The sequence below is a fragment of the Pyrgilauda ruficollis genome, unplaced genomic scaffold (assembly GCF_017590135.1).
Source record: "Pyrgilauda ruficollis isolate IOZ18807 unplaced genomic scaffold, ASM1759013v1 scaffold85, whole genome shotgun sequence".
In the NCBI taxonomy this organism is placed as follows: Eukaryota; Metazoa; Chordata; class Aves; order Passeriformes; family Passeridae; genus Pyrgilauda; species Pyrgilauda ruficollis.
Genome location: NW_024530488.1, coordinates 901,234 through 913,710, shown reverse-complemented (window position 1 = coordinate 913,710; position 12,477 = coordinate 901,234). Strand labels below are relative to the sequence as shown.

The 12,477-nt window shown below is 42.6% G+C and overlaps 1 protein-coding gene across 1 annotated transcript; it reads right to left on the bottom strand.

Annotated features, from left to right (window-relative positions):
- Window positions 1–4,773: 4,773 nt before the first annotated feature.
- Window positions 4,774–11,978, bottom strand: GATD3A (glutamine amidotransferase class 1 domain containing 3A). The gene is made up of 7 exons (XM_041487928.1): window positions 11,677–11,978; window positions 9,074–9,126; window positions 8,324–8,437; window positions 7,882–8,001; window positions 6,846–6,938; window positions 6,367–6,523; window positions 4,774–5,748 (listed from the first exon to the last, which is right to left on the bottom strand). The coding sequence occupies exons 1-7, from the start codon at window positions 11,788–11,790 to the stop codon at window positions 5,620–5,622; spliced, it is 780 nt and encodes a 259-aa protein (XP_041343862.1). The 5' UTR covers window positions 11,791–11,978; the 3' UTR covers window positions 4,774–5,619.
- Window positions 11,979–12,477: the final 499 nt, after the last annotated feature.

The following is a 12,477-nucleotide window of genomic DNA, read 5'->3' as shown; positions in this document are numbered from 1 at the left end:
AGATTATCACCTGCAAGTCAAGCCCATTAAAACTGATTTGTAAAGCCATGATATGAATAAGACTCTGATGCTTTCATTTTTTTTAAATGCTTCACATGGCATAAACTTTTTATACTTGAGTCCACATACTGTGCTCTTTTTGGGAAAATAACATTTATTTCTTTGTTGTATCATCCACCTGTTTTTAAATTTAATTGTTGCTGTGTGCTGCTCTGTGCTGTGCGAGCACCTCCACTGAGAAGTGTGAGCTGTGTGACTACAGAAGAGCCTGGGTGACCTCTAAATGTTGTTTACAACCCTCCTTTTTTATGACTCAGATTTGCAGCAGCACTTGGGATGTTTAAATGTCCCTGTTTATTATGTTTTCCCAGAGCTGTACTTCATGCCATTCCCAGTGCTTATCCACAACCACCATTCCAATTTCCTGAGAGTGAAGGTTTGAGTGACCAGCTGACCTTGACTTGTCCTTCCTTGGCTGGGTGATGACACGGGAGGTGTCTGCCTTGAAAGTTCCCTCACTGTGGAGAATGTGAGGAGCACACAGTTCTTGTGTCTTCCCGAGTTCCACTGGGAACGAGAGGGATCGCTCTGGAAACTAAGGAGCACAAAAACAACTCACACATTTAAGGAGTAATCTCCACTTCTCTCACTTGCAGTACCTTGCCAGCCCACACCTACATATTCCACATGGCAGGAGCATATGGCTGATAATATGTTACAATAAAGAAAATTTTAAGAGGTCTTTGGACATTATTATTGCCAAAGAATGGCTGTAAAAGCCAATTAATTTAATTTTTTTTAATATTTGGCAGTGACACAGGTAAGAGACAACCAGGAGTTAGTTTGATCATGTTTATCTAAGTTTACAGCAAGGCCAGATTAACTGGTTAATGCTTTCCTCTGTCAGCTCCCTTTAGTTTCATGTGACATGGGAGAAATGGCCCATAGACAATATCAGCAAGAAAATAATGTGGACACCTTTGACACAGAATCATAAAATCTTACAGTGGTTTGGGTTGGAAGGGGCCTTAAAGATCTTCCAATTCTGTGGTATTTTCAGGGTTCCCAAAGAAGGTGAGGAAAGGAAGGAATCTGAAGGTTAATTTAGAAGGTTAATTTATTGTTTTATGATCTTATATAATATTAAAGAATGCTATACTAAACTATACTAAACTGTACTAAAGAATAGAGAAAGGATACAGAGAGAAGGCTACAAAAAATGATAATGAAAACTCGTGACTCCTTCCAGACACAGCCCGATGGTGATTGGTCATTCAGTCAAAACAATTCACATGTTGGATAAACAATTTCCAACTACATTTTAAAGCAGCAAAACACAGGAGAAGCAAATCAGATAATTATTGTTTTAATTTTTCTCTTAGGCTTCTCAACTTCCCAGGAGAAGACTCCTGGGCAAAGAAATTTTTTAGAAAATATGAATGTAACACAGTTCCAACCCCATCTATGGGCAGGGACACCTTCCACTAGACTGGAATTTTCACCATTAGTTCAGCTAAGCCTGAGGCCAGTCATTCCATAGCCTGATGCCCAGAAGTTGAACAGAATACTGAAAAATACTGAAAACAAGCAAGGAAGGTGATTATTTTTAAATACGCAGCAGGAAATCGCGTGGCTATCGGTGCTACAATCCTCACTGCAACTTCTGTTTCAGCTTTTGGGATAGTCCCAGTTAAGCCCCTTCTCTTCCCCTCTCTCTCTCTCTTTCTGCAGAAATGTTGGCCACCACTGGAATCACCCTGGACAAAAATAACCAAATATCAGATTCTTAACTCTCCTGAGGGCTAAGGAATAAGGAATAAGGAAGCTTCCCCTTGGGCATTTGAAGCCACAGGAAGAAGAAAAACAGGTCAAACAAAAGACTCAAGCCCTGGAAAGAAGACAATTCTTGATTATTTGCAGGCAGAGATTTATCTTAAAGTTCCCACCCTGAAAAAAAATTACAAGTGCATATTCACACATATAAAGTACTTCTAGCTTGCAAAGCCACAGACACTCCAAGAAACAGTGTGTTTCTTTCCATCGATATCTCTAGGCCTGATAAAAGTCCTTCCTGACAAAACTTCATTTTCAGTCACGTTGGCCATAACACCACTAGTGTTTAAATAAAACCTAAACAAGAAAACAAAAGAAAAAAAAAATCCCTATAAAAAAACCCCAAACCTCACCGTGTACCTCTATGACTTCATACTACACTTTTTTTCTGAGATATTTGTATCACAGGAAGGGGCTAGATCTTAACTGATGTGTATTTGCTACTGTATTTTCAGGGAGACAATTAAGTGTGCTGAAGAGATGAATCTTAACAACACAGCAGAACAAATGCATTCATTGCAATGGAATTGGATGTCCTATCTATTATTGTGAAGCTAGGAGGAAGAAATATTTGTTTTATTCTCCGTATGGATCCAAAATGTCCAAAAAAACTGCCCTACAGAACTGTCCCACGTTCCAGCTGTTACACAGCTGGAATATCGTCCCTGGGTAAGTGGAACCCTGCACAGAACGTTGTTCACCAAGTGCCCTCTGCTGGCTCTTTATTCCCCAAAAAAAGCGTCGCTTGCAGCCACAAACCAAAGGCTAAAAAACAAAACGGGCTTCTCAAACCCCGACTCTCATTTCTGCTTTTAGAAAAGAAAAGCACTGCTGCCAAATTTGTGAACGCTGCAACAACCAGCAGAGAAACCTTTCACAAATGGGGTTTGTGTGTAACCTTCAATGAGGCAAAAGGGGACAGGCAGAATCACAGCTGAGAGGCAGCAACTCCTCCCACCCCCGCAAGTCAATCCTGAAAACTAGAAAAGCAACCCGAGCAGGAACACAATTATTGCAACTCCCTTTCAGCAGCACAGAGGTTTTAAATGCTTCCCAAAGATAAGAAATGTCAGGAATCCATAAGCCAGGTATTGCATGACTCCTGGTGGAGGCTTCAAGAAGCCTCTTTCACTTCTTATTTCTCCTAGCATTTAGCAAAACGTATTAATCATAAACTCCTGTTCACTTGGCTGAAAGTAGCAAACCCCTCACCAGCTCTAATCTGCCCTACTGAAGGAAAGGAAAATCCCAGCTTTGCAGACAAATCTATAATAATAATCTCTAAATGCACATGGAATTTCCCTCCAAATTTACACAGGCTGAAGGCCAAGATGCCAATCCTACATCTTCCACCAAAGTTAAACAACTTTCTTCCGATAACAAAACCGAAAATCAAAACAAAAAACACTTAACAAACAAACACAACCAAAAAAACCCACACCACCAAATCCTTGAAAAATGTGTATATCAGAGGCTTCTAGTCAGCACATTACTGGGAAATTAGAGAGAATTTAAAAAAGGAAAGGCAATTCAGGTGCACGATTCTTTCTCCCTTAAAAACCCCCATTGTCTCTAAATTCAGAGAAATTTAAAAAGAAGGGTAAAAAGAGTTGAGAACTGTAAAGGGGCACCATCTGGATGATCCAACCACCAACATCCCACAGCTGCTGACTGATAATAACAGCAATTTCTTCAAAAGATCATCTTTTTTCTCAGGGCACCTGAATCTGAAGTTTCAGCATCTAAGGAAGCTTTGTGCCACCACAGCTTCACTTACTAGGAACTGTAGATATGAGAAACCTTAAATTCCAGCCCTCAGCCCTGCTGTGGTGAGGGAGTTCATGGGAAGGTTTAACCCAGAGCTGAGTTCTTGCAGCAGAGGAAGGTGATGTTAACACAGACACAACAGCTGCTCTTCCACCCTGGGGATTTCAATACCATTTCTGTTGCATGATACTGTTACCAAATTTCTTTTAAATCTCCTGCAGATGTAGGAAACACGTGTACTTTAAAATGTTATTGAATTTTATATGAACAATGACCTCCTATCCTCTGCTAAGCTTCTCTGTATAAAATTGATACTAAAAATATCCACTTTGTACAAGCAAAGCTTATGAAGGGGTGTTTTTGCACTGAATTATATAGGGACAGTGTTTTAATTCTGTTTCTTACCAATTTGATACTGAAAATTTCATGAAGAATTTGATGCATAAGGGAAAAAGGTTTCAGAGAATGTGCAAAATCCACTTTATGAACCACGCCTACTTCCACAAAGACTTTGTGTCTGTGTATGATTCCTTTGTAACCTCACTGGAGCTGGTCATCTGCTCAGGCAATCTCTGAAATCCCCCAAGAAAACAGTGCCAGCACTGAAGTACAAATCCAAATTTTCTAAATCCAGATGTGATTTTTTTTTTTTTTTTTTAGTGACAAAAAATTAATCATTAGGAGGCCACAGAAGCAAAAATGCTTATTTCCTGAAGCCTGACTGAGGAAGCTGAGCATGCCCAACACTCACTCAAGCTTCTTTTCACTCACCAAATAAAAAAATGTCACCCCACACACCCTCGCAAGCGTTCAGCCACAAATGGCATTTGCCATACACCAACTCAGTCTAAGGCTTGTAGATTAATTTATGAAATATACAATTCTCCCTTGAAAATATGGGTTCACTTCAGCAAGTCTCTCATGCAAGAGAAACCTTAATCCAAGGTAACAGGCATCATTGTGCTTGTTTGTTTGAATTTGAGAAGTATTGTGTCCTGCTCAACAGAAAAGTGACAAAAAACTTGGAAGAGGTGGAGAAGATTCTGCTGGATTCCATACGGAAAAAATGTACAAAATTGGTGAACTGTAAAGCAGAAAAACTGCTAAAATGTACCAACCAGTGTACGTTATCAAAGACAGCTCCCAAACAAAAGTGAAAGGACAAGGATAAGATAAAGGCAGAAATTAATTTATTTATACATCATTATTCCAGACATTCAATAATACTTCTTTGGAGAAAGCTTTACTGTCCTAAAGCAGGGAAAGTTAGGATAATTTGAGATTGTTTTTGACTACTTGTCATACAACTGCTTTAACAGGGGTGCTGTCCTTAGGACTTGTGCGTCATGTCAGCGGGTATTTTTTTCTTCTTCATTTCCAGAGCTTTTAAAACTATAATGGGCCAATGGATGAGTTTTTTAAAGTGCTGCTGTTGTGGCAGTTGTGTCCTGCTGCTGATTGGTGTTCAGAAAGACTTTGTGAAAACGGGATTCTTTGAAATGGAAACAAAATCTTTTCATTAATACAGAGTTAAATTAAGATGTGGAAGATGTCTTTTCCCTCAAGAGATGACCCTGGCTGTTAGTTCCCAGACACAGGCCTGAGCTTAGGCACCTTGAACCATGCATTCATTCCTCTCTACTCCCATTCTTCATCCATTAAATATGATGCTACATGCCAAATCCCTACAACACATCTGCCCTCAGCTTCTGAAAGGGCCTTGAGGCTCTTTTCCCCCTTAGAACTGGTTTGATATTGGTGTGTTGGGAAGACTGTTTCAGAACACATCCAGTCAGCTCTCTCCAGATGGAAAAGCTCAAGAAAATCCTCTGTGTCAGGCCAGGCTCCTTGACCTCTGCAATGCCCCTCTCTCAAAAAGGCATGGAAAATCCTGCAGCTGGGAATCAATCAGCTTTGTATCAGCATTCACTAGAGTGTGAGCAGGACAAGCAGGTGCAAAGGTCTCCATTGGTCCATGATACGTTTGATACTACACCCTAAATTTAAACATTTCTGATTTTATTTGCCAGTTAATTTTAGCACATTCTTTACCATTGCCCCAATGCCATCAAAGATATGGTGTAATGCTGTTTCACACATAAATGCTGGGGTGGTCACCACCTTATTTTTTGTATCCACATGAGCTTCGTAAAAAGGAGTTAAGGAAAACAGAGCACTTACAGATACTGCCTGCAAAATGAACCAGCCCTGACAAAACCTCACAGCTCTACTACTCCATGAAAACTTCCTCCAAATATGTTGTATCATCCAGCTGTAAACACAGCTGCAATCTATAACCCAAGCTATGGCAAGGTATTTTTGCTAGAAATACAAATGCTGCATGAGAGACCTGTGGAAACACCCAGAAACACAAGAAAACCTACAAAATTCACTGATGGTAGTAAAATGTCTCTAAGTAAAGTATGCAGCATAAGACTTCAGGAAAAGAACAAACATCCCAAAGAGAAATGACCAGCTGTAACCCATGCCAGTTTTATGTGCAAATTCATTCAGCACTTGGTGTATCACTGGGTGCCCAAGGGAGCTGACTGAGGACAATTTCTAACTCGCAGTGTGTACTTACACAGCAGTAGTTACTCAGCTGTGTACAGAAGAGTTTCTAATCCTGCACTGCACCACTATCTGCTACCCACTGTACGCTCCCATGAAACTCTATGTAGAAAACACTGATTTTACACGTGTTCATTCCTTTAATGACACATCTCTAAACTGTCTCCCAACATGGAAATTACCAGGAAAGGATATGGTTACTTCTTTCACACAGTGTTTTGCTCCCAGCTCTTTGATGGCTCCTGCAGTCCCAGCATAAGGCCACTTGCCCCCTTCCTCTTCTTCGTGGCCCACAGTTACCTCAGCACCAGAGAGCACCTTTGCTGCCAGCACTGGGGAAATGCAGCACAGGCTGCAACAGAAAGAACTGTAAGAGCAATTCTACAACACCACTATTCCAAAACTTGCTCACAACTGAAAAGATTTAAATGGACACAGCCTTGAAAATCTGAGATACAGCACAAGGCAACTTCCTCTCAGCATTTCCCCAGCTTCTCCTTTGACAAACACCAACATACACAAATCTTGAAAAACAAATATAAAAAATAGGCTGCAAATGATACAAAACAGAAGATCCTTTTTCCAATTCCAACAACAGCTGCACATTTCAACAAGACACAGGTTGTCTCCATGCTCACACTTTCAAACAAATGCCATCCAACTCACATACGTACCCAATAGGTTTGCCTGCTTTGTGGAAGTCTTTCAGGACTCGCTCAACTTCTCTGTTCACCTTGCAATCCTTCCCATCAACAGCAAAGGTAGATCTGTCACAACAAGAAACTTACACAAAGCTCAGTTTCAACCTACAAACAGAGATATTTCCCTGTCTGCTGTGAAACCGGCTCCAAAGGGTCATACCAAACTTAACAGCTACTAAAAAATTAGCTACTCAGTAGATGACCATCAATGCTTCAAGGAAAATGTCTCTTTTCTAAGGCTTTGGTCTGCCAGAAAGTTCCTTACTTAATAAAAACATCTTAAAATGAGAATCATCAAATCAGCTTTCTAGGATTACTGAGAAGTTGAACAGCAATCTTTTCAAAGAAGAAAAATATGCAAGAAAAGGGAAGTAACATTCATGTTTCTCCAAGCCCAAAAAGAAACACGACTAGGGGGAAGAAAAAGGACTTCTTATGCAGTATCTGAAATCTTGAGTTCTCATCAACATTGTTCAGAGAATTTAAAACAAGACAACGACAATACTTTGAAAGGAGTTATCCTAATTAATTAGGAGTTACATATGCAGTAAATAAGGCCATTTATGGATCTTGTTGTGTGAATCTTAGTTCATAGAATGACAGAATGGTTTGGGAACCTTCAAGATCATCTCACTGCAACCCCTCTGCCTTAAGCAGGGACAACCCCCTCTAGGCCAGGTTGCTCCAAGCTCCATCCAACCTGGCTTTGAATATTGCCAGGCACGGGGCATCCACAGCTTCTCTGCACAACCTGTTCCAATGCCTCATCATCCTTAAAGCAAGCATCTGCTGCTTAGTTTCTCATCTAAACCTACTCTCTTTCAGTTTGAAGCCATTGCCCCTTGTACCATCACACCAGACCCTTGCAAAAAGTCTCTTTCCATCTTTTCTGCACATTTCCTTCAGGTACTGAAAGGCTGCAATTAGACCACCCCAAAGCCTTCTCTCTGCCAGCTTGATTATGCAGAGTTAATTATGAACATTTAGTTGATGCTTAGTTGGCACTCACAAGTTTTTGGCAGCTCCGAATCCACCGGGGAATATCACAGCATCGTGGTCTGCTGTAGTGAGCTTAGCCAGGCTTGTGATTTTACCACGAGCAATTCTAGCAGATTCCACTAAAACATTCCTTGAAGAACCAGAAATAAAACAATGTGATTAGTTAAGCATTTCCACACAGAACAGAATGTTTTGCAGAGGGAGAGGAAGGGGAGGAAGCAAGAACTTTGGTATTTAGTAACTGAAGCTATTGATGGTTCTGAAACGCTACTGCTGGGAAACACAGGCACTGACAGACTGTATATAATCAAGTCCAGAACACTCATGTAATATCTTCTCTCCAAGAAAACCACCACAGCTGGCATAAAGCTACTGCAGGCATCCAGCCAAGTGCTACAAGAGCCATTACAGGCTGCTCCATCTGAAGAAAGCCTAACACATCACAGACTTACCTTGACTCAGCTTCAGCTGGTTGCCCTTTACTGTGGTCAATGACATGCATCTGAGGGACATCTGGAGCATACATCTGAACCTCAGCTCCCCCACGGCTCAGGTGAACCAGGACACTACAAACATGGAGATACAACGTGCAGAAACTTTAAGGGAGAGGCTTTATCTGACCCCTAAACCTGCTACAAATATTCCACCAACTGACTCTGAAAGATGAGGAAAAACACACATCCCACCAAAGCAGGCAACCAGGAACAACAAAAGCTTCCTTTCTCCAAGTCCCCAGGTGTTATGGAAGATCCCCACAATTAACATAGTCATTAACACTTAATCTATGTCTAGGTGACACATCTGTTATTAATTCACAGTAAAGAGTTCACTCCACTTAAGCATTAACAATTCTGCTGTTGGATTTAGCCCCAGGAATGGAAACTCAAGTGGTTCTGAAATTAAGTCTGTATTTGACTCTCCTGAGATTGAATCTGGAACTCTGAATTCCTGTTTCTGAAGAGTCTCTCTCAGCCTCATTGTTCTGGCATCACATGCACAGTGCCACATCTTTGGACAGTCACTGAGTTCTACAAGAACGCAGCCTGAGCTCACAAATCAGGCTGTGAGAAAACTGTGAGAGAGCTTCATCATTCATCTCTCAGGGTAATTCTGACAGCCAGAGACAGCAAAACTAAATTAAACAAACTGCTGCAATGTAATGGAGGCTTTTGTGGAGCCCACAGCCCCAAAAAGCAACTTACGCTGATGCCTCGTGGATTTCTGTGCCATCATAGACACCACAGCCAGACAGGACCTGCAGTGAGAAAATAACAGAGTAATGCAAGTGACACAAAACTCCCCACAGGATCTTTCACAAGGTAGGATTTATAAAAAACAGTTAACAAGGAAGAATTTAAAAGCAAGCTCTTACTATGCCAGTGAACACCATGTTATTAGCACTGGTGTCACCACTTGACACGCTGCAGAACTGGCATTTCCTATTTATAGCAACCCATCACAGGGCTCAGAAATAACCACTATTTATTTCCTGGCTGATACACTTATGCCACAGTTAATAAACTGACAAGTTACCCTTAGGAATGTTTTTATTGTGCACACAGTGGGTTGTTCTGAGTGTCATTCATCTTATGTAGTGTCCACATCCATGTGAAACACTTCCTCATCCAGGTGCACATCCATCAGAAGAGGCACAGAAATGCACTCTGAGGTGGCACTTAAACTATTTCACCTGCTGCTGTATTTTACCTGAGCATCTGCATCAACAGCTAAATCACTTTTAATGCAGTAATACAATTATGCCATATTAGCCATACTTCTCTTTAACTATGTGGAAACAATACTTTTAATTTGTTTATACACACCAGAGAACAAAAAGCACAAAGCAGTCAGCTACCCTCGTGTGGGTGGAGAATCTGACAAAGCAGAAGGATAAAAAAGTTTTTTTTCTAAAAGCCATTGTAAGAATGAAACAAAACCAAAAAAATCCAAAGGTTTATCTAGTTCCTGAAAGTATACAGATGAACTCTTTCAGGGCTTTTTATTTGGCTCTTTGTTCTGAAAGGAAAAAAAATCGAATTAGGAAGTCAATTTCCTTTTCTCTTTTTATTAACTTTTTGTTTTACTTTAATCTCTTCCTTCCTGGTTTTCCCTCAGTTTTTTTCAAGCTTGAGAGTTTTTAAACAGAGGCACATGAACAGAAACTCACAACTGAAAGGAAACTCACAACTAAAAAAGTCTTATCTAGTAATGTTAGACTTGAAGGGACTTTCAGGTCACAGTACTCAGGTGTCTGTTATCATGGGCAGCACTTCACCAAATATCACCACCACTTCACCAAAAGAGCAAGATACATGAATGTTTTTCTGTGCATGTTAATCCTGTTCTGATATTTAAGAGCTGTCTTACTTCATAACTTTTTGTTTTAGCTTTCATTTAGACTGAATAAACAGACAAGCAACTGTGCTAAGGTTATGTTCTGTGAGCAACACTTTTAAAATTTTTTTGAAAGTCAGTGAAATCAAAATACTGTAACATTATTACTGTAAACTCTTCTGTATATGAACTATTCTGTTATCTCAGTACCTGCTTGAGAAGTTCTTTTACCACAGTCAAAAATTTTCATCACTAATGTCAAAATTCACATTTCTTTTCCCAGCTCTATTTAAAAACCTGTGACTTGCTAAAATCACAGCATTCCTGCTGGGTTATTTTTTAGCCATTTGGACCAGCACTGTGCCCTTTCCCAAACCAATTCTGCCCCAAACAGATTTCTTTATGCAGGTAATGCCTTCTTATTATGTTTAATGCTGTCTAGACTATGCAAAGCTCAAGCTTCAAAGACTGTCCACCGAGTTCCAAAGCTGTGTATCCCTTTGGGACACCATCTACAGCCTTTGTTTTTCTTTAGCAATCTGTAGCCACCTCCTTGCTTTCTTCTGTGTTTGTAACATGTTTTACCCCCTTCCTGCCAAAAAAGCATAACCCAGGTTAAATATATTCACTGCCAGTACCTCACCCAGTAACACTACAAATTATTTCAAGTCAAATCCTCCTGGGTTCCTCAGTACAAAGGAGACATGGAGCTCCTGGAGTGGGTTCAGTGGAGGATGAGTGAGGGACTGAGGAATCTCTCTTGCAAGGAAAGGCTGAGGGAGCTGCTCAGCTTCAAGAAGAGATGACTGAGGCTTCATTAATGTGTACAAATATCCAAATGGGGGGTGTCAGAGGATGGACCAGACTCTGCTTGGAGGTACCCAGCAATGGGCATAAACTAATGCAAAGGAAGTTCCACCTGAACATGAGGAAGAATTTCTTTCCTCTGCAGTGATGGAGCACTGGGACAGACTGACAAGGAGGGCATGGAGTGTCCTGCACTGAAGATATTCAGAACTCTAGATACAGCCCTGTGCCAGTGCTCCGGGCTGGCCCTGCTGGAGCAGGGAGGCTGACGGGTGACCCACGAGCTCCCTTCCAGCCTGACCATCCCGTCATTCTGCGGCTCTTCCTAAATCAACTCCAGGCCAACAACTACACAGACGCCAATTTTTACATGTTTCCCACTCCTGGTCTAGCTTCCTCCAAGTTTCTGAACTGCAAGCAGCCTTTTCTTCTCAAATTCAGCGTCTCTCCAGCGTTTCCAGCTGTCGCAGCCACCAGGCGAGGCTTTCCCAGGCCGCCGCCCCGCCGAGCCCTCCCCTGCACCGGCCCCACTGCCAGAGAGACCCCGGCTGCAGGGCCGAAGGTGGCTGTGGACAGCCAGACAGTGGAAAAACAAACAAACAAACAAACAAACAAACGCTTCTCCTCAGCGCTGCCCCGGCCCCCGCGCTCCTCCATTACTCACCACAGCGACGCGGGCGGCGCGGCAGCGCCGAGCGGAGGAGTGGAAGGAAGCGAGGCCGCCGGGCGCTGCTCGCCGCAGCGCGGTGCACAGGGCCGGGCCTCGGGAGGTCAGCATGGCTGAGGGCGGGAGGAGCCGGGAAGGGGAGCGGAGGAGCCGGGAAGCGGGAGCGGAGGAGCGGAAGCCCACGGGAAGCGGGACGGCCGCGCCCCGAGGCCGCTGCGCCCTTGGCGGCGCCGGCGGCGGCGCCCCCTGGAGGCGGGGAGGGGCCACCTCAGGGCCGGGAGCCGCGGGCTCTTGTTCCCTTCCCGACCCTCATTTATCGGGAACGGCAGCGGCGGGAACAGGGCTGAGGGTAAAAAGATAACGGTGCGGAAGTTACAGGGGGAAAATAAGCAAGTTGGCAGACGGTACAAAGCTGGGAGGAGTTGTTGGGCATGCAGAGAGACCGTGATGAATTCAGACAGATGGGCAATCACCACCTGTTTGAACACTGGAAGGAAAAGTGCTGGATTCTGCTCCCGCGATGGGACAATCCCGGATATACGGACAGACTGGAGAATGAAAGGCTGAAAAGAAAGGTATTAAACTATCATAAGAGTGTCCAAGGAGGGCAGTGAAGATGTGAAGGCCTTGAGGAGAAGCCGTGTGGAGAGCACTGGGTCTGTTCAGCCTGGAGGAGACTGAGGGGACACCTCATTGCTGTTACCTTTAGTATTTATACCTCTCCTCTATTCCAACAGTGAAAATTGACCAGAAGACAAATCCAGAAGAGCAGACTATGCTGAGAAAATAAATTCTGGA